The sequence below is a fragment of the Eptesicus fuscus genome, chromosome 19 (genome assembly GCF_027574615.1).
Source record: "Eptesicus fuscus isolate TK198812 chromosome 19, DD_ASM_mEF_20220401, whole genome shotgun sequence".
Taxonomy (NCBI): domain Eukaryota; kingdom Metazoa; phylum Chordata; class Mammalia; order Chiroptera; family Vespertilionidae; genus Eptesicus; species Eptesicus fuscus.
In genome coordinates, this window is record NC_072491.1 from 2,885,883 (window position 1) to 2,912,169 (window position 26,287).

Genomic DNA, 26,287 nt, shown 5'->3' on the forward strand with positions numbered 1-26,287 from the left:
AGGGCGGCCCCATTGACAGCCACACACATGGGACGGGACGGGAGCCAGGGAGATGGCCGGTGATGAAGTGCACATCAGAGGCCCGGCCCCTGGAGCCGGAGCTGGCGAGGGCTGTGCGCAGACTGGGCGGGAAGCGCCCTCCATCCCGTCCTTCATCGTCTAAATGGTAATTAGTGGGAGATAATGTGCCTCGCAGCCCGCTCACCTCTGATTATCTGCTTGACGGAGGTAATTGTGCGGTTTCTCTTTGTTGTTGGCTCTCTTCAGCCTGCTTCCCGGAGTCCTCCTGGTGCGCGAGGGGGCTGGGGACGCGCTTTGTCTGGAGTAACCATGGAAATACACAATTAGACGTTCCTCGTGGTGGAACGACCCGGGCGGCGGGAGGTCCCCGCGGAGCGCGCTTTTAATGATGCCAGGACTCTCTGGGAACATCGGGCGCCATCACCTTCCCCCAGATGCAGGAGGCGCATCTCGGGGGACCGCGGGGAGCCGGTCTGGCCCTCGGAGCCTGTGTTCTGGCCCTCGCCCTGCCCTTCCTGCGATGGCTCACTTCTCCGGGGTCGGGGAGGGCCCAGGTGAGGTCGGTGAGCTCTTGGCTCCTGTGCTGCTCTGCGTTGCCTCCTTAGAGAGGCAGGGGCCTGGCCAGGGTCCTCTCGCCGTTAGAACGGTCACGTGCACCGTGGTCTGTTCTGTTAAAATGCACACACTCGTCCCGTGTGTCATGGTCACGAGGAGACTAAAGCAGCGCGTGTGCTCTGACCATCGACACAGAAACCAGTGGCCCCTGAGGGCGTGGCTTCTAGCATTAGGTTTCCTCCTCCGGGTGGAAACCTGGACAGAAGGACCACTCTAACAGATGGTGACGAGGGAGCCCCCCAAGACATGGAGGGAGAGGGGGAGGCGGAGCAGGCGGACACGTGCGCGCTGCAGGCCTGGCCAGTGCACGGACGGCAGGGTCAGGTCTCCCCGAGGGTGGCCTAGCGCCAGGAACCGCGTCCGTGGCTCCTTCACCGTGAATCCCGAGTCCCGAGCCAGGCACGGCGCCTCTGTGACCTGAGCATGACCCACACCCCACTTCCCGCCTCAGCCCCTCACGCCAGCCCCCGCCGCCTCCTCCCGCCTCCTCCCCGGTTCTGTTTCAGTCACATGGAACTTGTGGGCGTTTCTGGGATTCTCTGCGCTCTCCATCACCTCTGACCTTGTCTGTGCTCGGCCTTCCGCCCAGGATGCCCGAGCTTTCACACCGTCTCTGCAGCGGATTCTGTGCGCAAGGGTGGTGCTCGCTGCTCCGGGCCCACGTGGCGTTCCTGCTGTAGGACGACTCCTCTGCCATCTTGGTCTGCGGGGTAATGTCGTCATTTACTAGTGAAAACCATAGAAGGAAAGCAGCACCCTGCCCTCTTCCAGTGAAACGCAGATGACGGGCCAAGAGGAGGCCCTCTCTCCCGGGTGAGGTGTAAAGAGGAGGCCGTGCACCTGGGCCTCCGCGGGGCCATATGGAGGCGCTAGCCTGGGGAACCCCACGCCGTTGGCATGGAAACAACATGTGTCTACAGTCCTGATCAGCAACAGGAGGCTGGTACCCAGCAGCCAGAGAGGTGGTGCAGAGCCAACACCTCACCCTTATGGTGCCGGGAAAGGAAACGCTCAGGAGACTAGAACTACGCACGGGGTGGGACGGCGGTGGCTCTCAGCCTGCCGTTCGGTTCCCCAGCCGCGCACGCTTCCTCCCGACGGGGTGCCGTTCCCCTCGGCCCGGGCCTCTAGCTGCTCCCAGGCCCACCCCCCAGCCTTCTGTCTTCCCCTCCATCTCAGCTCTTCTGTCACTCTTTCAAGCAGGTTCTCACAGACTTTTATAAACAAATATGTTTTAATTGATCTCAGAGAGGAGGGGAGCAGGAGAGAGAGAGACAGAAACATCAATGATGAGCGGCGGCCTCCTGCACGCCCCACCCTGGGGATGGAGCCCGCACCCCGGCATGGGCCCCGGCTGGGAACTGAACCGTGACCTCCTGGTTCATGGGTCGACGCTCAACCCCTGAGCCACGCCGGCCGGGCTCTCCCAGACTTTTAAGACCAAATGCTCCCCTGCACATCCGAAAGCCTCCCCCTGCACCTGGAGCCTGGGCCTGCCCAGCCCCGGCCAGAGGTTTGGGCCGGTGCCAGGTTGGACTGCACCGCGAAGGGCCCGGGACGCCGGGTGTTGCCCTGCAGGCAGCGGGGGCCTAGCAAAGGTTCGCAAGGCACGGCAGGGTGACCCATCCGTCGCGTTGGCACCAACGTGTGTGATAAGGGGCAGGGGCCGGGCTGGGCAAAGGGTGCCTGGCCCGGGTGAGAGTCTCCATCCAGCACTGGTGAGCTGTTTCTAAACTTAATAAACCACGAAAACGTTGACTTGCAGCAGACACCTTAAAATCCTCACAGAGCCCCCCAAAATGCCCGGAGGAGCACCCATGCGGTCTCCACAGCCTGCCCAGTCCCAGCGGGACCCCGAGCCCTGAGAGCGCGCAGCACGCCCTGGGCGGATCAGAACGCATCAGGGAAAACGTATTCCATCGGCGGACGCCATTTCTCTCTGGTGCAAAGTGACTTTCGCTCCTAACGACAACAAAAAGTGCCCAAGGAAAGGAAAGCCTCCGTATCAAAGCCGTATTGATTTTTCTTTCATTTACAGAAAAATCAGCCAGGCCTGTCTGTCAAAAGTGGAACGTCCGAGGGCCTGAGCTTACGTCGCACCAAGAACCCAACATCCCGCTGAGTTCAAGGAGGCTCCTCATGAGAAGCAAAGCCGAAGAGGCCGGAAAAGGGCGACAGGCCGAACCCCAAACCCAGCTCTCCAAACCGCGCTCCCTGGCCCTGTCCCGCGAGCCACGGAGTTTGGAGTTGAAATATCAGCATCAAAGGCCGGAGAAGCCAGGCCTGTTGTCAGCAGCCTTCTGCGCTCCTGCTGTGTCCACGTGCGGCCCCTGCGGGATGGGGGGGGGGGGGCCCAGAACCAAGCACCACATGCACCTTGCATTTCAGGTTGCAGCCCACGCTAAGCCACGCATGTTGGTCACGTGTGACAGAACGCCAGGACCGGCCAGCAGGTTGCAATAAAGAGACTTGATTGGCTCCTGCCCCCCACGAGTGACCGCCGCAGGCCGAGCTGCATGCAGGGCCCGGCAACGACCGAGGCGCTGCATCTTCCTGCCCGCGCCCATCACCGGCTCCTCTGCTCACGGCTGTGTGGTGGTTAGGGTCCAGCTTCCTCCACGTGGCGGGCAAAGCAGCGGCGCCAGCCCCCGGCCTCCGTGCTTGCGACCCCAGGTTTGGAGGAAAAAGACGGTTCCTCATGGATCACCAGCTGCCAGGGTCCAGGGAAGGGCTCTCACCGGCTGACCCTCACCAGGAAGTGTGAGCATCGCCGGCAACGCGTGGAGGGGGACAGAGGTACCCCGAACCGGGGGACATGGAGAAGACATTGTCCCCGCATTCCTCACACACACACCTACAAGCCAGCAGGTCAACATAATCCCACGTCCCCCAAGTGGAATAGTCTAAGGATAACACGTGAGGCATCTAATCTAATAATAGACAAATATGCAAATTGACCGTACCTTCGCTACACCTAAGCCATGCCCACCAGCCAAGCTACGCCCACCAACCAATCAGGATGAGTATGCAAATTACCCCAACAAAGATGGCGGCTAATTTGCATATCAAGACAGCGTGGAAAGAAGCCAAGAGCTGCAGAAGGGAGTAAAGTTTCGAAGAAGCAAGCAAGCCGGGCAGGGGGTGTGGGGGGAGGAGAAGGGAGGAGCGAAGTCAGGGCCGGGGGCGCAGGCGGGCTGGTGGAGAAGACGGGGCGGGTGACAAGGGCGGAGCGGAGGCGGGGCCGGGGGAGAAGGGAAAAGCAGGCGGGCTGGAGGAGAAGGCGGGGGGGGGGGGCGACAAGGGTGGAGCAGAGGCGGGGTAGAGTGCAGCAGGAAATCCTATTGCAGGATTTTTCCTGCAATGGGAACGCTAGTTTTATTACATAAAATTGGCTAAATCACAATGACATTGTCCTGCTGCGGAGGGACATCACGCATTGTTCACCAGTGAGACAGGATCTGTGGCCCTGGTCGGTGTGGCTCAGTGGATAGAGCGTCGGCCTGCAAACGGAAGGGTCCCAGGTTCAATTCCCAGCAAGGGCACATGCCTGGGTTGCAGGTTCCATCCCCAGTAGGGGGCTTGCAGGGGGCAGCCGATCAATGATTTCTCTCCTCATGGATGGTCCAGGTAAGGGGCTTGCTGGGCTCTGTTCAGAGGAGGCCGGCGCCGGGCCTGCCTGCCGGCTGGGGAGAGCTCTGTGCCTTAATGGCCCTGCATCGATTGGCGCCATCGACCTCTTGGTTTCAAATAACTGACGTGGTTTCCAATGGACCCAGATAATGAAGACGTCTCAAATGGCAACTAATAATTTGTGGGTGCCGTGTGGGCAGCCACGCTGCGGGGGGTCTGGTCTTGCTAATGGAGACTCAGAAACACCACTCGCCTCCTGACCCGAGCAGCCTCGGGGGGCGGGGGGTATCCCACTGATTGGAAACCACTCTCGGCTCAGCATTGGGAGTGTGGGCAGTGGCTCAGCACCCCTCCCCACTCGCTCACAACGGCCAGCCCTGGGGACCCTCAGGCTCTTGTCACAGGTCTTTCTGCTCCAGCCCCTCCCTCCCCAGGGAACAGGGTGGCCTTCCTTGGGCCTTGATGGCTCTGCTCCCACACCACCGTGTGCAGAAGGAGACAAAGTCCAGAGTTTTGCAGGAGATCGGTTCCAATTCCTGGCGCCCCTGCGTTCCACACCCCTGCACCTTGGCTCGGGGCTTGGCCGTGTGCCTTTCCTTAACCAATGGGATGCTAGTGAGCCCTGAGTGGAAGCTTGGGACGGGCTGGCCCAACTGAGCATGCCCTGGGTCGCTGCTGCTCCAGGAGGGAGAGCCACGTGGCGCAGGCTGCGCCCCTCGGCCACCAAACGTGCAGAGCCCAGGAGTTAGACATTCCGGTGCCCCAGGGTCAGCGACCTTCCTCTGGACCCCCTGAGCTGCTCCTGGGAGACCCCGTTCCTGGCTGAGCTGACTTCGGGCAGAAAATGAGTATCTTCTCAATACATTCAGATGACCCAGGCCTCTAAAGGGATCAAGGTCTCAGACAACCCAGGAGGCTGTGCGTGCTTGCCGCGAGAGGACCCTGTCTTCTCACGAATCACCACGCCCACTGTGAGCGAAACGTGGGTTTGGTTACCATTTGCTTCTAACTTCCAGGTTCATTTCTCTTGCGTTTGCTTTTTCTCCCCTCGCGCTTCCCTTCCGTTTCCCATAATCTTTAATTGCATTTCCTTTCATCTCCTTAGCCATACATTTAGATGATAAAAGGAGGAATGCCTCATAAACATCCCTTTCAGGAGCCTGTGATGTATTATTTGTTTTATTTGAAACATTCCAAAACATCCTTTCAATTACAGTTGACATGATGTCTTGCAGCTTTATCCACTTCTTAAAAATAGGTTTTTATTGGTTTCAGAGAGAGGAAGGGAGAGAGGGGCAGACACGTCAATGATGAGAGAGAAACATTGAGCGGCTGCCTCCTGCACGCCCCCTCCTGGGGACCGAGCCTGCAACCCGGGCATGTGCCCTGACCCGGAATCGGACCGTGACCTCCAGGGTCATGTTCATGGGTGGACGCTCAACCACTGAGCCACGCCTGCTGGGCTTTATCAACTTTTCTGAATGCATTTCTTTTACGTTTTCTTTGTGCTCAGGTTTCTCTTCTGACCTTCAACAACGTACGTCAGAACCCTTTAAATATCTCCGTGCCCACGTGCAAGGCTGGATGGCTTTATAATGGCCAGACCGCTCGTCACCTCACAGATCTTTAAAGAGAGAGCTGGCACCGCATGTAAAATCACGCATCTGTAACGCAAGCCTGGAAAGAAAGCGGTCAATGTCAGACGCGCCTCGCTGTCAAGGACTCAGCTTGGCGGAGGCAGCGTTTCCTTCAACAGGATGAAGGGAGCGAGACGCTCACAGCACGCGAGGGGCTGCGGTTCAGTGTTTCCAAAGAGCGTGCGAGGCCTTGGTTCTCCGGGAAGAGCGATGTTTTCACACGACTGATGTGAGTGACACTCAAGGACACGCTACAATAGTCCACAACTCGTGTCACTTTGTCCAATTACCGTCACAGATAGTGGTCAGTTGGCAAAATAACTTAAAATTTTCTCCTGGGGTTTTCTGCTACGAGGAGCCCTCACCATCAGGCTGCAGGTCTGTGCGCCCACCGCGGGGCAAGTTCAATTCCAAGTTCAGGCCCCCTGTCCAAATCCAGCCAGTTTCCCCTCTGAGCTGTGTTTTAGCCGTCGGCCTCTCCCTCCCTCTCCCTGGGCTGTTTCTGTAGGGAGCTCGGCATGGGTCTCTCTGCCCCACAACCCCTGGCATGTGCCCTTGACCGGAATCGAACCCTTTGGTCCGCACGCTGATGCTCTATCCACTGAGCCAAACCAGCTAGGGCTCTTTCAGATTCTTAATGGACAATCCCACGTCCCACCTAAAAACCATAGCAGATGATGGGATCATAAAACGTGAGTTAGCAGTGCCTCTTCCCGGCGCTACTGACACTTCAAACCACGGAGTTCGCCGAGGGAGCCTTCTGTCTGCCGCCGTGAAAGTCCGGCGCTTTGAGCACCAAAAGGAAATTAAGCCAACCAGAGTAATTGATTGAGCATCTGTGAAAGGCAACGTGGTTCTCCAAGAGCGAGAACGAATAATAATCGCCATGATTGCTATTAGTGCCGCTGGGAACGCCCACCGTGCCCTGGGAACGTTCTGTAGTTCTCGCCCCTAAATGCGGAACCGGCCCTGAGAGCCGGGTGTTAGTTCCCGTGTTTCTGCGTGTGCTGAGGGGTGAGCGTCTCCCCCGTGGCTGTGCGGGGAGCAGGGAGCCCGGCGGGAACCCAGCCCCGCGTGTCTCCCACTGCAGCCCCTGGCTGGACTCCCCGCCCATTGCCAAGGCTGACGCCCATGCTCCGAACTGGGAAGCCCCCCCCCTCCCCAGCTGGACCTGCACCCCCCCCCATCCCCTGGCTCCCATGGGGCCCAGGAAGGTTTGGTAAAGCCCTCAACCCGGTTCTCAGAGCCAGACCTTGTGGCAAGTTCTCCCAGAACGGAGTCCGTGTCCAAGGGCACTTCCTGCCCTGTTGGATGCCAAGAGGGTGACTCCCACGGAGCAGCCATCGGCAGCCGCGGCCTGGTTCGTGTAATGAGTACTTACTGAGCACCTGCTGCATGCCTGCGAGCCCTCAGGCCGGAGAGGGACGGCGTGGCTCTGACATGCTACTGAGAGGGCGGGGGGCCCGGGCTGAGGCAGGCTCCTCCTCCACGCCTCCCCCAGGGGCCCCAGCCAGTGCTTCTTGGGACAGCCTGTCCCGAGATGGGCGTGAGGGGGGTGGCCCACAAGTGCTGGGGCACAAGCTGCCCCCTTTCTCTCCCTGGGAGGCCGGCTCATCAAGGCCCATCCTGCTGGGCCCAGATCCCTGGCAGCTGGGGGGTGGTCACATGACCCGACTCCAGCCAATGAGAGTGAAGGGCAAACACAGGGAGAGGCTCTGGAGAGGCCTCCCTGGTGAGAAGATGCAGGTGCACAGGGAGGAAGCCCAGCCCTCTCCTCCCATCTCGGTTTTCATCTTGTTGTGGGAGGCCCTCAGCCCCTGGTGCCAGGCCGGTGGAAGGGACTTGGCACAGAGGAGACGCGTAGGAAGACAGCGAGAGGCGGGCCTGGCGGCACCGGGAGGCCTCTCCGTGCCTGTGACAGCAGAGCGGAGGCTGCCACGGTGATGGCAGGGCAGCCCCGCATCCGAGGCCTCAGGGCAAGAATGGAGAACGCCAAGGAAGCCGTGTGGTTGCTGGGCAGGAGGAAGCACGCGGTGAGGCGGCTGGAGGCCCCTCCGCAGCGCACGGCACGAGGCTGCCCCAGCACCGCCCGCCACTGTCCTCGGCCCGAGGTGTTTGAGTAAGTGCCCACAGCCAGGCCGCCTGCGGCTCCGAAAACAGAGCCCGGACTCTGGTCCCGTCTTCCCTGCCCCCTGGGATCCAAAGGAAGAAGAATAAACCGTAAAAACAGCAGGCGCCAGCCTCCGCAGCCGCCACCCGCCAGGTCCGGAGGAAATGAGGCCGAGGGCGCCTGGGAATGAGCCGAGACGGGCGAGGCCGGGTGGGAAGGCTCCTTTATGCATTTCTACGTGAGCACATCTCACACCGCCCCAGAGGCCGGGTTCCATCCGCAGAGGTAACTGGGGTTCAGCGTCCGGCGGAAGGTGGCAATGCCACCACTCCTGGGCCCTCCGAGGCCCGTGGGTTTCCCAGCGCCTCCTCCAGGGGAACACAGGCCCGACCCGCCCCTTCCCAGGAGTTCTCAGTTCCCTGAGGCGTGACCTTCCCCTGACCTTGCCCTTCAGCCCCTGCCTGTTCCTGGCTCCGCCCCATCAGGACCCGCCCACTCCTGCCTTCCTTCACGCCTCGGGGCCTTGACCATGTGGTCCTTCCTTCATGCACACAACCAGCACTGATTGAGTGCCTTCTGTGTACCCAGCACCGGAGCAAGTAATGGCATACGGAGGAGATTGGACAATCCCAGCTTTCAGAGTGGCTGAGCCTCGGGGAAGCTAAGGTACAGAGAGAACCTGAGGAAGCAGCCCACGGGAGGGAAATTTACCAGAGACGGCCCTGCGGTCCCAAAGGGTCAAGGCTGTCAGAGTCGGGAGAGACCAGATCTGGGTTCCCTGTGCCCAGGCCTCTTGCCACACCTTGGGCGGCCCTTCCTTCCCCGCTGAGCCCCCCGACAGCTCGACCGCGGTTCCCTTTGTGTCCCATCCACCTCCCGGAGCCACGGAGACACCGACATTCATGTTGCTGTGGGTCACCTCATCCCCGGCGGTGCGAGGTTACCAGGGGAACCAGAGGAATTGCAGTGATCAGCAAGGAAAATAATTACTGGGCTGGAGGAGTTGCTAATTGCCAAGTGGTTGAAATTTGCAGAGAGCTGGGACGACGGAGCCGGCTAATGGCTCTTCCTGACAAGGCGTGGGGAGAGGCACCCCTGCCCACTCCCGTCGCCGCCACTTGCCATCCGGGAGGGAAAGGAGAACGAGTCTGTGTCATGCTACATACATGTCTCCTGTCCCCACCCCGCAGTGAGCGCAGACAGGCCCCAGCGCCGTGCTGGGCACTGAGGTCGCACGCGGGCGCTGAGCTGGGACGAGGGCCGGCCCTGCTTCCGGGATGACCCAGCAGCAAGCAGCTGGCACTGAACGCGGCCCCAGCATGGCGGGGGCACAGCCTGAGGCTCCTGTGGCCCCTCCACGTGGCCCCTCCCATCGTTCAGCCAATCGCCTGGACTTTCTTGGATCAACACAACTGGATTCCGAGAGGGAGCCTTCCAAGCAGAGAAGGCTCAACACACACACATTTAACGCCTTTGCCTGCATCATGCTTGCTCACGTGACTATGGCCAAATGCAGAGTCACCATCGGCGGCGAGGTGGGCTCACGGGGCACCATGCAGCTGTCTGCCACACCGGTCCGCCTGCAGACAGACGGGCAGGTGCCCGCCCCAGGGCCTGGCCCGGCTTTACGCTGCGAGGAGCCGGGTTGAGGAGATGTGGTCCTGAGCTGAGCGAGGCCCCGTCCTGGTACTGCACCCGGGACCGCCTGAACGGGGAACAACGGCGAATGCTGGGCACGTTGTGTGAAGTTTTAAAGCCAGGCACGGAAGAACATTAGAAAATTCTCAGGGGCCAAAATCAGGGAGAGGGAAGCCAGCAGTGATGGAGTCGCTCTCACCTGGGACACCACACCAGCTGGGCCCTATGAGGCGAGCTTACCTGCTGGTGCCCACACTGTGTAGGCGGTAAATGTGGGGCCATCAGTGGAGGGGAGTCAGGAGATTCTAAATGGAGCCGAATCCCAAGCATGAGGAGAGAAGGGTTGTCCACCTGTGCCGGGTGTGCAGCCTGTGCCGGGTGTGCCGCCTGTGCCGGGTGTGCAGCCTTTACCGGGTGTGCAGCCTTTACCGGGTGTGCAGCCTGTGCCGGGTGTGCAGCCTGTGCCGGGTGTGCAGCCTGTGCCGGGTGTGCAGCCTGTGCCGGGTGTGCAGCCTTTGCTGGGTGTGCAGCCTTTACCGGGTGTGCAGCCTGTGCCGGGTGTGCAGCCTGTACCGGGTGTGCAGCCTGTGCCGGGTGTGCAGCCTGTGCCGGGTGTGCAGCCTTTACCGGGTGTGCAGCCTGTACCGGGTGTGCAGCCTGTGCCGGGTGTGCAGCCTGTGCCGGGTGTGCAGCCTTTGCTGGGTGTGCAGCCTTTACCGGGTGTGCAGCCTGTGCCGGGTGTGCAGCCTGTGCCGGGTGTGCAGCCTTTACCGGGTGTGCAGCCTGTGCCGGGTGTGCAGCCTGTGCCGGGTGTGCAGCCTGTGCCGGGTGTGCAGCCTTTACCGGGTGTGCAGCCTGTGCCGGGTGTGCAGCCTAGACAAACTATGCAGCCTGGATCAGGCTTGTCTTGGCCACACCCAGCCACCAGAATCTTCAGTTCGTACCAACATATGGAGGCTTTAACGGGGTCCAATATGTCTACTGACCAGATGGTCTCCACAGCATCTTACTCTCAAGGCTGCACCTCCAATGGCCGCGCTGTGGGAAAGGTGGGCAGAGCAACTGTCTGAAGCACAGGTGGGTGGGAGCCTCTGAGTGCCTGGGTCCAGCTCTCCGGCGACCATGTGTTCTCCAAGACCTCCCCCAACACCGTGAGAATGCCAGCATGCTAACATACAAGGCGCCACTTGCACATGGCTCCACCTAAGAATGATGGTAAAACCCTGTTTCTCACCATTCCAACCTGAGCAATAAACCAACGAGGGGAATTCTCTCCATTTATTACCAACACTAGAGGCCCGGTGCACAAAATTCGTGCACAGGGGGTGGGGGTGTCCCCTCAGCCCAGTCTGCACCCTCTCCAATCTGGGACCCCTTGGGGGATGTCTGACTGCCGGTCTCGGGCCTAAATCGGCAGTCGAACATCCCCCTCACAATCCTGGACCACTGGCTCCTAATCGCTCACCTGCCTGCCTGCCTGGTCACCCCTTACTACCCCTCCCTGCCTGCCTAATTGCCCCCAACTGCTCCCCCCTTGCCAGCCTGGTCATCTCTCACAGCCCCCCCGCCAGCCTGGTCGCCCCACGCAGGCTGCTGTTCAGTCGTTTGGCCGTCCCTCACTAACCCCCCTGCTGGCCTGACCGTAGGCAGCCATCTTGTGAGGGCGTGAGGGTCAATTTGCATATTACCTCTTTATTATATAGGATCTCCTCCCCCCCTCGCCCCCCCCCACCCCCGTCCAAGGCTCAAACCAAAAATCCTCCTTTGTTTTTCGGTGTGTTTTTCTCCATTTGTAACTTTTAAAAGTCAAAGCACATGCACCTACAGAAACCTGGTCTAACGCTGACTCAGCTCTGAGTTCCTTACGTCCTGCAAGCGGCACCTCACTTGGAGGTTGAAATTGAAAAGTGAGTTTGGAAATTCAAGCCAAAGCTCGGCACACGAAAGGAAGTCAGTGCCTGAGTGTGCCGCTGTGTCTGCTGCCGTTCCCTTTTGCTGACAGTGACTGACAACCAGCTCCGGCGGGCTTCTCCCTGCCCCCCCGCCCCCGGCCCCACCGTCAATTTAATGATGAGTTATGGAAACCACTGCTGACATAAGCAAGTGGGACTCCACGGTGGCCACGGTTCCAAAGTAAATTTCCAGCCCAGATGAGCCACTGACAAGTTCTCCAGGACAGCTCCTCACCGACAGCCTGAATTCCCAAGGCCAATGCTGAGTCCTGAGCGATCCCCTAACTCTAAGCAGGGCGCCCCGTGATGGGACCTTCCAGGAAGCTGGGAGGCCTCTCTCTGAGGTCCCTCCGGAGCAAGGAGCCCCTGAGGCCACCAAGCCTTAGGATCACTGGGCCTCAGATGGGGCGGGCCTCTGAGTCAGCTGGTCCAGTGGTTTTCCCACTGGGCTCCCATGGCTGGGTGTGCCCGGGCTGAGCACCAGAGGGCGCCCCTGGTGAGCGCCAGAACGTGGCCTTGCCCTGCACAGCCCCATTGCACCAGGTGTTTTATGGGTAAGATTTCACTTGAGGAAAGGACTGTAAAACCGATGGCCAGGCGCAAAGGGCTGTGGGATGCAGGCATCCCTTCCCTGGCGAGAGGAAGCACCCCCCACCCGCCAGTCGGGGCTGGTGGAAGATCCCATCTTGCTCCTCCCGGATCAGAGCCAACTGAGCTCTCAGAAGTCAGCTGAGTGGAGATCAAGACGATGTCTTCTATTGCTTGTAGCGGAGGCTGCTGGTGGGCATGCAACATTCTTTTTATTTTATTGCTTTTTTACAGAGAGGAAGGGAGAGGGATAGAGAGCTAGAAACATCGATCAGCTGCTTCCTGCACAATTCCTCCTGGGGATGTGCCCACAATCGAGGTACATGCCCTTGACCGGAATCGAACCTGGGACCTTTCAGTCTGCAGGCCGATGCTCTGTCCACTGAGCCAAACCAGCTAGGGAATGCAACATTCTTTTTTTTTTTTTTTTTTTTTTTAGATTTTTATTGATTTTAGAGAGAGAGGAAGGGAGAGGGAAACATCCACTGGTTGCCTCCTGCACGCCCCCTACTGGGGATCAAGCAAGGTCACACCGGGGCATGTGCCTGACCTGGAATGGAACCTGCGACCTCTTGGTGCCTGGGATGGGAGAACGCTCCATCCAGCGAGCCACAGGGCCAGGGTCACGCGCCATTCTTTCTCTCCCCCCTCCTGGTTTCGTGCAGGCTGTGCACGCTGGGAAAGGATGGCCTTGTTCGGCTCCCTGGCAGCCAGCACCGAGCCCGTGGCTGAGCACTGGCCTAGACGGTGGAAACCAAAACGCCCTGCCAGGCTTCCCAGCAGCCTGTGCGAGGAGGCGCCCACTTCGCTGGGATCCACACCCGTCCGCCCTCCCTTCTGCCTCCCGCTGCCACCTGGGCTGCCGCAGTGCCAGCCCGCTCAGCTCCTGCCGGTGAGAGCCCGCACGGAGCGTGGGGGAGGGGGCCCTGCTGGTCACGGTGCAGGGGTCCCTGTCGGCCGGTGGGTAGACATCTTTTATGGGAGAGAGACCAAGTGGGTCACGGCTCCTGGGGTTCGCTCCGGCTGCCGGCAGCGTCCCCGTCACGCTGAGCTGGGAGGTCTCCTTGGGGAGGCGGATGCTGCGGGCGGGCGGCAGGTCCGGATCCGCACGGAACAGCGTGAGCCCCCTGGGCAGGGCCCGCGGGTGCTGCCAGACAATGCAGGCCCGAGGTTAGGGTTTCCGATGAAATAGAGGGCATCCCGTTCGACTGGAGGTTCAGGTAGACAGTGAATTTTTTAAAGTAAAATCTGTCCCCCAAGTCACAGAGGACATACTTGCACCGGGAAGGGTGGTGTGTGGGCTGAGATTCAGAGGGAAAGGGGCCTCCTCAGCTCTTATTGGCTAAATCTGGCAGCCCAGGCCCGGGGGGGCCCCAAATATGCAGTCAGATGGCGCCCCAGCTTTGAGGAAGGAGGCGGGGTGATGGAAAACGCGAGGCAGCTGATCTGTGACCCCTGCCCGGGGTCCTGTGGGCGGGCTTGAGCACCCCTCCACCCCCCGAGTCTCCCCTGGGGATCCAGCCCACACCAACCCCAGCGTGGACAATCGCCCCCAGTCGCCCCTCCTCTGTGCCCTCTGTACCCCAGTTTTGCCTCCCCGAGATCAGCTGGGACACGGGGCTGAACCAATCAGAATCTTCATCCTCTGGCTGCAGCCATTGGCTGGGGGCTGGCCTCACGTGACCCCAGTACATCCAATCAGAGTGGACCTGGGAGTTTTTTGCTGCGCCAGGAAGGGGGTCTCCCCGGGAGGACCTTGCACACCCCGAGGCCCAGGGGCAGCCGGGCCAGGCCCAGGTGCGCCCCCTCCGGCCGGAAGCCGGCCTGTTCCGGTGTCTCCCACGGGAGAGACCACCGGCTGTGATTACCACGCTCAGCGGACGGACCTGGGCTAAGCCGTGTGCGGAGCGCTGGGCACGTGGCTGCCTCACAGGGTTGTCTCTCTCCACACTCAGATGCTCACAGTGTTAACTGGTAAGGGATAAGATAATAATAATAATAATAATAATAATCAACACAATAATAAAGCAGCTAACGTTTATTGGAGCAGGCCGAGCATCCGGTCCAGGATGAGACGTTGGCTCTCCTGTTGGATCCTCACACCAGCCATGAGCGAGGGGCCCTTTAGGTCCAGCTTCACAGATGAGGAGACCTTGCTGACATGACCTGCCATGGCGACGTGGAGAGACCGGAGGTGATGCTGGGGCGCGCCCCTAGCCATCTGTCCCAGGCCTGCACCCTCCATCATCGTGAGCGAGCCGTGTCCTTGTTTTGGGCACCGGGGCAGCTCAAGCAACAGCAGCCCACAGACACCGCTCCCCAGCCCGAGGGAGGGTCAGGCCATGGCCCCGCCCCCTCTCCTCTCCTCAGTGCCCGGGGAGGAGGCCGAGGGCCTGCAGGGGCCAGGGCTGGGCGGTGCGCCCTGCTGCCCCGTGCTCAGGGGCAGGTGACGGGGCCGCCTGGAGCACCTGAGCAGGAGGCCCACCTGGAGAGGCACGTCCTGCCACCCTGTGGACACGGGAGAGAGGGAGGTGGCAGCTCCTGGGCCTCTGGACCGGCCTCTGCTGGACAGAGTCCCTGGGCAGCTCCACCCGCTGCCCGGGGCTGGGACGCTGGGGACCAGGCTGAGCCAGGAGGGCGGGGGAAGGGCATCAGGGAGAACCTGGGCCTCTTGGGCTTGGGCGGGTCCTTGCTGCTCTCCGTCCTGCACACCCTGAGAAGATGCATCCCCCTGCCTGGGGGGTGAGGGTAGGAAAGAACGGGGGGTGGGGGCTGTTCCAAGGCCCTGGGCTGCAGCCAGTAGGCCCCGTGGCCCCCTCCACAAGGCAGCGAGCTTCTTCTGAAATGTGGATTTCATCATGCCACTTCCCCAGCTGAATCCCTGTGGAGAGCAGCTACAGGGTTTGGACAGGTTCAAGTCTTGGACTAATGAGAGGGCACAGTCCTCTCGTTGCCACGTGCAAGTCCCAGCTTGGAGGGCAGAGCCCTCCCCGCACAATGATAGCCAACAGCTGGAGTTGTGAGCTTGAACCTGTGGTCCGAACACGTGGCCCCACGTGCCTGAGTGATAGAGGCTGCAAGTAAACAAAGCTGGATCAGGTGCATGTGATTGAGTGGAATCGAAGCCCATGAGGATGTTGTAAACATCTTGACCCGCCCTCACTGTGCCTCGTGGCATCGGCTGTAAAATAAAGACACGGCTTGTGGTCCGTGGCGCTGTCTCTCAGAGAAGTAGCGTCCCACCGAGACCCAGCTTTCATTCTCTTGTCTCTTTTCTCAACCCTTCACCGCCCCCTCTCAGGTTCACCCCTGGCCGTGCTGGTGCGGCACAAATCCCCAGTGGCCCTTCACAAGGTCAAGTTCTAGCTCCTCAGCAGGCAGAGTGGAAGGTGCTCCTGGCTCCTCCTCGGGCCTCCCCGCTTCCCAGCCCCCTCGCCCCTTCTCCAGCGACGCAGACCTGCTTGGACCCCCTGCACCCCCTCCACCTCTCCCCATCAGGCTCTGCGCGTGCCACCCGTGGCCTGGGCTGTCCTTCATTCCTTCCATGGCCAACAGGCACCAACCTGCCAGATGAAAGGCAGGTGTTGTCCCTTCCAGGAAGGCTTCTGGTTCCCACCCCCCTGCCTTCTGCCCCTGCCCCTCCCCCTGCCCCTGCCGCCAGGCTGCTGGGGAGCCCCTGTGTTCTCCCCGGAGGGTGTAACTTGTGGACACTGAGTCCTGCAGTTACCCCCAGTCCCTTTGAGCCTTGGCTGCTGGGATGCTCGGGGGCCCATTTCAGGCTTCCAATCTCGCCTCCCTCTGGTCGCCTCTCAATTCCTCAGCCCCACTTGCTTCTTCCCCCCATTTTCTCCTCTTTTCCTTTTACCCTACTGGGTTGCATGCATGCACTGCAGGAACCACCCCCAAATCCTTTTACGGGGAGTGAGACAAAGCACAAAAATAAGTAAATAGAAATGATAAAACTCTACCAACGTCTATGAACCCAATTACAAAGCTAATAGCAGCCATACATTTCCACGGCGAGGCGATGAGACGGCGTGCCTGCCCCTCGCCCAATGTAAAATGTTGTTGGTGTTTAAAGGAAACGAAGAATAAATCCCCCTGGCGTCTCCCTACCATCCCATCCGCTCCTGCCGAGCTCTCTCTTAAGTAACCGTGGAAACCCATCGGGAAGTGGGAAACGAGGTTGCTCATTCACCTGCCGCCTCCCAGCTCCTCGCAGAGCAGGAGACGCGAGGCAGCTGGCCTCACTCCAAGCTCGGCCGCTTCGGATCACATTCAAGGGCCCTAAGTGGTCTCAGGTGTGTGGGTCCGTTTCCGAAGGCCGCCGTAATGAATTGCCACCCACTTAGTGGCTTAACACAGCCCCGATTATCATCTGGAGGTTCCGCAGGGCGAGGCTCCCTGAGCTCGGGGCGAGATGGGGGCGGTGGGGGTGTGTTCCTCTCCGAGGCTCCAGGGGAGGACCCCTCTCCGGCATTGTCCAGCTTCTAGAAAAGGCCGCGTTCCTTGGCTCACGTGGCCCCTTCCTCCGTCTTCGAAGAGCATCCCAGGCCCTGTCCGCACACCCGCTTCCTCCGACCTTGACCCTCTTACAAGGACTGCAGTGACCAGGGCGGGTTCACCTGGATGGAGCGGGGTAGCCTCCTCCTCCAGGCCCGAGTCACACGTGCAGAGCCGCTGTGCCGTGTGGGGAACACGCTCACAGGTTCTGGAGACGGGGGCGTGGACATGTTCAGGGGACATGATTCCACGACAGCCAGTGCACCCCGCCCCCCAAGCAGACCTTCAGAGACAGCCTCGGGGACACAGGCAGTGGGTCCTCCCACAGCGTCATTGGCAGGTGAGAGGCAGCAGGCACGACGCCTGTCTGATCAGAGCAGGGAGGCCGGTTCCTCATGCAGAACCTGCCGGCGACCTGTGAGGCCGCACCTCTGTGTGTCTGGAGGCGCCCGGAAACAGGTTGGGGTTCCCGTGGAAGAGCTCTGAATGGGCAGCCATGCTGAGGAACCCGCACATCCTGGGTTACCGTATTTTCCGGCGTATAAGACGACTGGGTGTATAGAAGATTTTCCTGGGTTAAAAGGTCGTCTTATACGCCAGAAAATACGGTACTTTTTTATTAGGAGACAACAAAGGAAGATCGGTTTGCTTTCCTTTTAACAGGCTTCCCATAGGACAAGGCATACCGTATTACATAACATTTCACAGAACACAAAATGGGGCCAAAAAAAGAAAAATGAAGATGGTTTTCCAATTCCCAAGTGAATTCCGTGACCGAGGAGGCTCGCTGGTGAGCGGGTCCTGCCGAGCGGTCCCGGTGAGCGGCTCCGGGAAGAGGGAGGGATGCCCGTGGCACGTCGGGACGGACACGCAGCTCGGCGGGCGGCGGGATGCGGGCAGAGGCGGCAGCCAGCAGAAGTTGACCAGCAACAAGGACTTTTATGGAAAACGATGCAAAAGCTAGGAGTTGACATCAAGGACATAAAATACGGCAGGTGAGGGACGAAGACCGCATGGTGGTGACCGGGACGGCACCTGGAAGGACACGCCTGGGTCGGATTGGAGAGCGTTTTCCGTGGGACTCCAAGATGAAGACACGAAACGAGATCCGATGGACACACACAGGCTCCGTCCTCCCGTTATGTCATCTGGTAGGAGATTCAACTCTCAGATATATTTTTAAATTACAACTTGAAAACACCGAATAATGTGTGTTGATGTGCTGGAGACAATCAGACGGTTACCTCAGAGCCTACGTGGCCAGGAGAACAGCCCCATCCCCGTGGCCGGCGGCCAGCACTCCGTCTCCAGGGCCATCGAAGCCACAGGGGCCGGTCACCCTGAGAGAGAAGCCGGGTGCCGACCGCCCACACAGCCGGCGCGAGATGCCTGACCTCAGGGTCCCCCCAGAACCTCGGCCTCGGATAGGCTTCCGCTAGCGGAGGGAGGGCGGGTTCCGATGTTAAGATGCTCTCCCGCCTTTCTCCAAGGCGGCACGATCAAGCACAAAGGGATGTTTTACGTTTTACATGGAACGATGGACTTTTTCCTTCCTAGCCGTGAGACACTGATCAACGTAAACAGACGTTATTTGCATTAAAAAAAACAAGCCTTATTATTGATATTCGTCACATATGCCCTAGAAAATGGCAGAGATGGAGGTTAATTGGATTTTTATCTACTTTCTTTAAACCTTTAGGGTTAAGTCCTGGGACCACAGACCCAGTCAAATTCCGGGATCAGCCCAGGGAGCGAGACTGACTGAATTGCCGCGCTATGACCATGAGTGACATTTCTTCTTTTTTTTTTCGTCTCTGCTAACTGTCCCACACGTAATAAACATCTCTAGTCAACTTGGAGTTCTCGGCGTCACATCGTCCTGTCCCTTTCCAGGTCACACGTCACTCCGGCAACAGGGTCCCACTCATCCCCACAGCATCCACACGGGACAGGCCTCATGCTCACAGCGCTGCCCCAGAGCGAGACCCGTGCAGGGGGCGGACCCACACACAACACTTTAAAAAGATCCAACGTGTCGGGCCTCAGGGGTGTTTCTGACGCTTGGGAAACAAGCCTCTCTGAAAAGTGAGGCCTAATGAATGCCACCTCCCTCCCCAGACACCCAGGTTTTAAAAAATTTATAATATTCGTATAAAAGTAATGATTCATTTTGCAAATTTCAGAAAGGATTGAAAATCACACACGCGCGCGCACACACACACACGCAACCGTACTTCCACAAACTCAAGAAAATGACTGTAAAAAATTCCCACTGTACCTGGCAATTTCTTGCCTATGAAGATAGAGGACACACAGTTTTTAAAAAATAAAATTGGGATCATATCACACAGGTCTCTCTCACTTAATAACTTGGAAAACTTTTGCATGTTATTGACTAGGCTAGTTATGTATATTTTTAAATATCTTTTTATTGACTTCAAAGAGAGGAAGGGAGAGGGAGAGCTAGAAACATCAGTGATGAGAAGGAATCATAGATCGGCTGCCTCCTGCACGCTCCACACTGGGGATGGAGCCCGCAACCTGGGCACGTGCCCCGACCGGGAATCGAACCGTGACCTCCTGTTCATGGGTTGAGGCTCAATCACTGAGCCGCGCCGGCCAGGCGAGGCGGTTACATTCCCGTTGGAGAAAGTAACTGAGTGCTGCCACACTGTGACGGCCTCTTAAACAAAGCTGAGCCGGTCCGGCTTGTTCACGTTCAGAAGCTCCATTTCGGCCTGGACCGGTCCACCTGCTGCAAGCGCCGGCGCTGGAGAGGCCCCAGCGAGGGGCGCCTCCCGTGCGACTAGGGGAGCATGAAGTTGCCTTCATCTTCCGGACACATCACAGTCTCGGACACAGAGGACGCTCACCGGCTCTGCGCCGGGGCCCCAGCCGTTCCTTCGACTTCGCAGCACGGCCCACGTCTCCTGACAAAAGAAAACACCTTTTCAGTCAGAGAGAAGGAGAGCCCTCAAGAAATTTAAAAAAAAATTTAAACGTTTCATAAGCTACAATTTTAAAGACAACTTATGCCGAAAGATTAAAGAGTAACTTTATGAACTATTTGTCAGTGTTAGGTAGTGCCCTCAAGGACTAACCAAAGAATGTATTACAAACAACTAGTTATGAGGTTTTTACATTTGTTTAATAGGGGGTAACTGGCCCCAATTACACTGGCTAAGCTACGGCTTTTTAGAGGACTAAGACGAATTAAACTTTTTAAAATGAGAATTTAGGTGAGCTGGAAACCCTGGTGGGGCTTCTAGTGAAACTCCCTGAGTCGTAAGCTCCCTGGTTTTAGTCTTTCTATTAAAGATAACTTAAGTGAGATTAAAACCTTATTTGATTTATTTACCTTTGGCAATGAAGACCGTTTAAGGGCTACACACATCCTTGGCGAGGGCGACCTCATTTAGTCAGTGTCTTTAAAAGCGTGGGCTTTATGGCTTCCGGCACGGGGCGAGGAGCGCATTAAGGCACCAACATTCTCATAAAAAATCCAAAGTGGCGCTAGTGAGAAAACGCTCGACAAGATGAAGACGGATCACATCCCGCTCCCGAAACTCAAGTCGTTCGTTTAAAACCAGCGTCTAAGCAAGCTCTGGCCCGGACACCCCTGGACTCTCTACACAGCATTTAGGTCTACGGTGAGCGGCCCTGGGGTGGCGCGGTCAGTTTTATACCGTTTTTAAAAGAAGGTGTGCGATGCTTAGCGTGACCCTTTTATGACGAGCGTCGTTAAGTGAGTCCTCTCCCTGTTTACAGCTATTTATGAAGGCCTTTTTAAGTCAGAAAAGCATGAAACTGTTAGCTCACACACACAGGAACATTTCTTTCAAAAGTTTATTTAGTATCAAGCAAGAGGAAAGTCTGCTTAACACTACAGAACATTCCAAGACTGGCGTTACAAAAAGAAGACCACAGTATGTGCACTCGTAATTGGCTTCCCTTTTGACGCAAGAGGGAAGAAAGAACTGGCATCTGGCTGAGAGATAAAATAACTGAACTCTATGGAAACCTTCAAAATGAAAGGTGAGGCGAAGGTTAAAGGATGGGTTAACATGTTTAGTAAACCTATTTTTTCGTTTAACACTAGTTAATCAAAGGTGTGTGTGGTTTTGTTTTTTCCTTTTGATGACCTATTTTTTCCTTTCAGATACAGATTGGAAATAACAAAATTTTACATGTCTTTTTTATTGTTTTTCTCTTTCTTCCCAGGTTGATGTTTCCACAAAGTAGTTTTAAGTTCCATCCATTCCGATTTTTAAGCATTTTGATTTATTTAAAAAGGGGGTTGTTCGTAGAAAAAAATTACTTTGAACAGTTTACAGGACGGGTGGAAACGGGCTATTTCACAACATCAGGAAGTCAGTACAGTCAGTAGCGGCCGTACGGCTGGTCTCGGTAGACGCCCTTCGCCGTCCGCGCCGAGGGAGCCTTGTGTCTTGAGTTAGTCCACTCCTCTTGCCCTGAAACCAGTAGACGAAGCACCGTTAGACCGTCTGCAGGATCTAACTCGGCCCTGGGCCTACCGCGATGTCACACTGGAGACACATCGCCCGACCCACCCAGGGAATTCACTGAGGAGAAATGACAGACACCACGCAAGATGGCCATCTCCTCGCCGAAACCCATCCGCACGGCAGAGATGTGGTTTTTGGATCCTACGTGGCAACCGACTTGGCGGGAACCTTCCTCTGGGCCGCTCACCGAGCTCCAGGAGCAAGTGAGCTCCCTCTTGCTACACATGAAGGCATGTATAGATGGGGAAGGGTGGCTTAGATTTCTTCTAACAAAACACAGGAGAAACAGCTGTGAAGGCAGGCTCGGCCGGCGTGGTTCGGTGGTTGAGCGACCCCCAGCCAGGGCACATGCCCGGGTTGGGGGCTTGGTCCCCAGTAGGGGGCGTGTAAGAGGCAGCCAATCAATGATTCTCATCATGGATGCTTCTCTCTCTCTCTTCTTCTCTCTGAAATCAATAAAAATGTATTTTTTTAAAAAACAGAAAAATTAAAAAAAGAAAGAGTCGTGAAGGCAGAAGGACCTGGAGAGGAACGCGGGGAGGGGCGGACGGGGGAGAAACGCCGCATTGCCCCTCGTGGGTCCTCTCACGGAGGGCGAGAGAGCCGTGGGGGTGCAAATCTAACCTCGGCCACACTTCACGGCTGCGAGGTGAGGCATGGCCTACGCCACGTTTAACTCAAGTGACACGAGCCCACGCGGGACGGCGCCCCAATGACCCGGCACCCCATCGTCCTTCCGCCTGAAGCTAAACACCGCTCAGCTCCGGGCCTCCGAGACCCCGGGTCTCCGACAGCAAGCCGTGCACCCCTGCACCCCAGCAATCCCAAGTCCCCTGGCCCGGAGACCAATTTGAAAAGCTGCCAAGACAAAGGCTTGGCACAAGCACGCCATCAGTGTGCCTCCCGCCAGCTAACTGGCATCCATCTAACCGCCCGGCGTTCAGCGGACCAACGTGCTTCTCAAGTGGTCGCTCCGAATAATGACATAAAAAGTGACCGTCCCACGTGCAGTGGTCGTGGCTGGGGCGGGCGATGGGAGGGAGGCATCTGCAGAGGAAACACCTGGAAAGGGCCTTGCAGGGCGTCACCGACGTCAGCACATCCGTCACCCAGAACCCGACCCGCGCCGGGTGCCGGGCGCAGCGTGACGGCAGCCTCGGTCCTCTGAGCCCCGTGCCCTGCGGCAAAGGATCTCCTGCCCATTATTATGCCGCCACCGCCGCCAATTCTTTCAATTAAACCGGTCGTCCTTCTGCCTACAGAGGCTCGGGCCTGGGTTCCCCCGGAGCCGGCGAGAGCACCCACCTTCACCTCGGCTCGGGGTCCTGTCGCCCCTGTGGGTGGCTCCTCGGTGAGTGCTCAGAGCCCTGGGGCTTGGGGGTGAATTAAGCTATCAGGATGGGGTGGGAGGTCACCCCAGGGCTGTCCTCCCAAAGGGTCTCACGTCCCTTTCCCGTCAAGAAGCCGACACCCTCCAAAAAGCCCCTCCGATCAGGGGCTGGGCGGCCAGCTGGGCCATGAGGGAGGTCACCAACCCAGGGCATCCCCCAGACAGAGCCCCAGTGGGAACCCACTTCCCGCGTCCTCCGCGAGGCTCCCTCCTCGCTCCTTTCCACATCCTCCGGGAGCTTCTGAGCACAGGCGGGCAGGGCGGGCGGCGACGAGGCGGCTGGGCACCGGCCTCGGGTCCGAATCCCCCTGCGGCCTGTCCCGCGGCCCGCACTCACCGTAGGAATCGTACGTCTCGTCGCTGAGCCCGTGTCCGTAGTCGTAGTAATCGGCGCCGCTGCAGGGAGACAGAACAGGGGAGAGGTGAGCGGGGGGCCGCGGGGGGTGTGATTCACACCCAGTGAAGCACTCTGCACCGAGAGACAGCCTGAAGGACAGGCTGGCGACAGACCCCCACGGAGGCCGCAGGCTTCAGGGGGACCAAAGGCCCCGACGTGAACACGTGACAAACGCGCCGACACCTTCGCCCCAGCGGGAAGGTCTGCTGCACACGGAGCAAGGACTTCCCTTCCGATGCGCCCCTCGCCCACCGGACGACTCAGCTGTGTGAGCCACAGGGACGGCCCCCTCCCACGGGCACCACACGGCCAGTGCTTCTCAGAAACACAGCACTGTGCCAGGCCAGCGTGGCTCAGTGGGTGAGCATCGACCCATGAACCAAGAGGTCGCCGGTTCGATTCCCGGTCGGGGCACGTGCCCGGGCCGCAGGCTGGATCCCCAGGGTGGGGCGTGCAGGAGGCAGCCGACGGATGATTCTCTCTCATCATTGAGGTTTCCATCCTCTCTCCCTCTCCCTTCCTCTCTGACATCAATTCTAAAAAACATTAAAAAAAAAAAAGAGAGAGATTCAGCATGAAGTCAAGAGAACCACACCCCTCTTGTCAGAGGCCAGAGGCCCATCTTGATGGCCCCCGAGACAGATGCAACCCTGGCGTCCTGGGAGACTGACCTTCGTTGCACAAATAAGATGAGAGCAACCCCTTCATCAAAGTCAAAGTGACACCCTTCCCTGGACAGGCCCCACTGCCCGCCGGGGAGCTGCGAGCGGCCGTCCCGTCCTCAGCAGGACCCGCGCCGCCTTTCGAGTCTCCTTCACCGAAGGCGCGGGCGGTGAAGGCGCGGGCGGTAACCGCACCGGACGGGCGGGAATCGCTCCCACAGCTCAGCCCGGAGCAGCGGTGCGGACGGCTCTCCCCTGAGCGGGAGGACAGAGGGGGCGTCACGTGGCCCAGCCGCGGATTGCCGATAAGGCCATCTTCGTCCTGACAAGGGAACACTTTCAACTGACGTTTTCCATCATTTCACCGGTTTCTGATTATTTGCTGCGAGACTGTCATGATGCCACGAGCTGGGAGCAGCTGCGCCCCTCACGCCTGTCAGCCCGTCGGGACGGCTCCCCCCGCGTTTCATTCTGGGGACCTCGGGGGTCTATTAACGAAGGACGTGTCCAATTTCCCAAGGATACGCTGAAGCCCCAGCCGTGGCAAAGATGGTGGAAAACACCACCTCCTCCTCACCTAGGTTCACAGCTTCCAGCGCTGATATGAGGCAAGAAAACGCAGCCGGCCGCATACACCTCAACCCCATCGCGAGGTCCAGGTCAAGGGCGCCCCTCCCTCCATAGGTCGAGAGTGGGCTCCTTGCCACGCGAGGCCGCGTCTCCTATGTCTCCTGTCCTTCCCCCATGCCCGGGTCCCCCATGCCCGGGGTCCCCCATGCCCAGGGTCCCCCATGCCCGGGTCCCCCATGCCCAGGGTCCCCCATGCCCAGGGTCCCCCATGCCCGGGGTCCCCCATGCCCGGGTCCCCCATGCCCGGGTCCCCCATGCCCGGGGTCCCCCATGCCCGGGGTCCCCCATGCCCGGGGTCCAAGGAAGTCTACACGTTCAGCATAATTCCTGGCTCTCCCAGGGGTCCCGGGTCCCCCATCAGAGTCAGGAAATAGGCCCAGAACGGGGAGGAAACCCAGGGTTACGGAGCAAACGGTATCTCCCTGGGCCTCCTCCCTCCCTCCACAGGGTTCAAAACAAGGGCAAAGGCCCCGAGTGCCTGACCGCCCGTCTCTGTGAACGGGGCTCGGAAGGACTCCTGACTTGTATCCATGCACCCCTCTCTCTCCCTCCCCCGCCCCCACCCGCGACCTCTTTAAGCCTCTGCACAGCCCGTGGTGTGATCTCCGCAGGCCGCCTGGGAGGCTGAGGGTCACCGGGCAAGTGCGGCCGGAGCCTGTGCCTGACACCTGCCTGCGCCCCTGCGCCCCCTCCCACCCCGGAGCTGCGGAGGCTGCAGCGCATCCTCGGGAGCCAGCCCAGCGCCCGGGGCTAACGCGCTGCGTCTCCTCCCTGTCCCGGCCGCATCCGTCTGGGCGCCTGGGGTGCCCTTTGCATGTGAACCGTAACGTCTCATTTTTTTCGTCTTTGTAGAGTCTCTCTCCTCCCGTCACTCTCTCTGCTGTCCCAGCTGGGACGCGGCCCCTGGGCTCCGGCCTCCGTGTTCCTGGCACCGGTGGCTCCCGGCCCTCCCCAGCGTGGAGCAGCCGCCTCCGCCTCACTCGTGGGTGAACTCCCACCCCCTCGCCGGGCTGGCCTCCCTGGACGCGGTCCTCTTACCCACTGAGGACGAACCTCCTGTGCCACGGCCGCCTCCTCTCCTCGCCCTCTGCCCTCTCCGGGGCCAGGTCTCCCGTCTGCTTCCTAGTTCCTCCGACATTTGGGGCGTGTGCTCCTTTTGGCACGGGGGAGTCCCGTTTTCCTGTCCGGGGACGGAAGCCCTGTTTGGAGTGGCTGCGTCTGGTGCGTGTGGACGGGGACAGCGTGTACTGGTGCGTGCGGTGGGAAGTAACGTGTCCTGAGTTTGGGCCCCGGGTCCCCCCGCGGGTGGAACCGTGAGGCTTGGCTCTGCACCGTTACCTTCTAACCGGGGACCAAACGCTGCTGCGCGCTGGTGGGTCCGAGGCTGCAGGAGGAGCACCGGCCTCGGCGGGCCGGCTCACAGCCGTCGGTCAGGGGCTGTCTCCCTGCCCCCTCTTCCTCTCCTGGACCGGACAGACCCCTCTCCCCAGCGGGGTTTTGCTCCATTTTGTTTTTTTTTTTGTAGATTTGCTTTCATTTGCTTCCTCCTCCTCAGGAATCTTTCATAACCTTCTTCTGACCCTTCATGGAATTTTTAAAAATATGTTTTTATTGATTTGAGAGAGAGAGAGAGAGGAGGGAGAGGGAGAAAGAGATAGAAGCAGCCACGAGAGAGGAACATCACTGATCGGCTGCCTCCTGCACGCCCCACACTGGGGATCGAGCCCACAACCCGGGCATGCGCCCCGGCCGGTAATTGAACTGTCGACCTCTATGGCTCAGGGGTCAACGCTCAGCCCCTGAGCCACGCCCGTGGGGCCCCGTGGGGGTGGGTGGAGCAGATGTATGTCCCATCCTCTCGACCCGTCTCCCTTTCTCATGTTAAGTCCTTTCTAGCTTACAATGCCTTTAGAGACTGTCACCTCAAGTCCCCATACTGTGTCCTTTTCCAGGTACGACAAGGAGGTCAGAAGATGGAGCCATGGCTA

General features: G+C 59.0%; 1 protein-coding gene across 3 annotated transcripts in view; it reads right to left on the reverse strand.

The window, feature by feature from the left end:
- Positions 1 to 20,952: 20,952 nt before the first annotated feature.
- KHDRBS3 (KH RNA binding domain containing, signal transduction associated 3) overlaps positions 20,953 to 26,287 on the reverse strand; it is an 84,583-nt gene continuing 79,248 nt past the window's right edge. For all 3 annotated transcript variants that reach the window (XM_054708451.1, XM_054708453.1, XM_054708452.1), the window contains 2 exons: positions 22,948 to 23,006; positions 20,953 to 21,166 (listed from right to left, as the gene is read on the reverse strand). In XM_054708451.1, the coding sequence (XP_054564426.1) occupies positions 21,075 to 21,166; positions 22,948 to 23,006 (151 nt within the window). In that variant the 3' untranslated portion in view covers positions 20,953 to 21,074. The remainder of the gene's footprint in view (positions 21,167 to 22,947; positions 23,007 to 26,287) is intronic.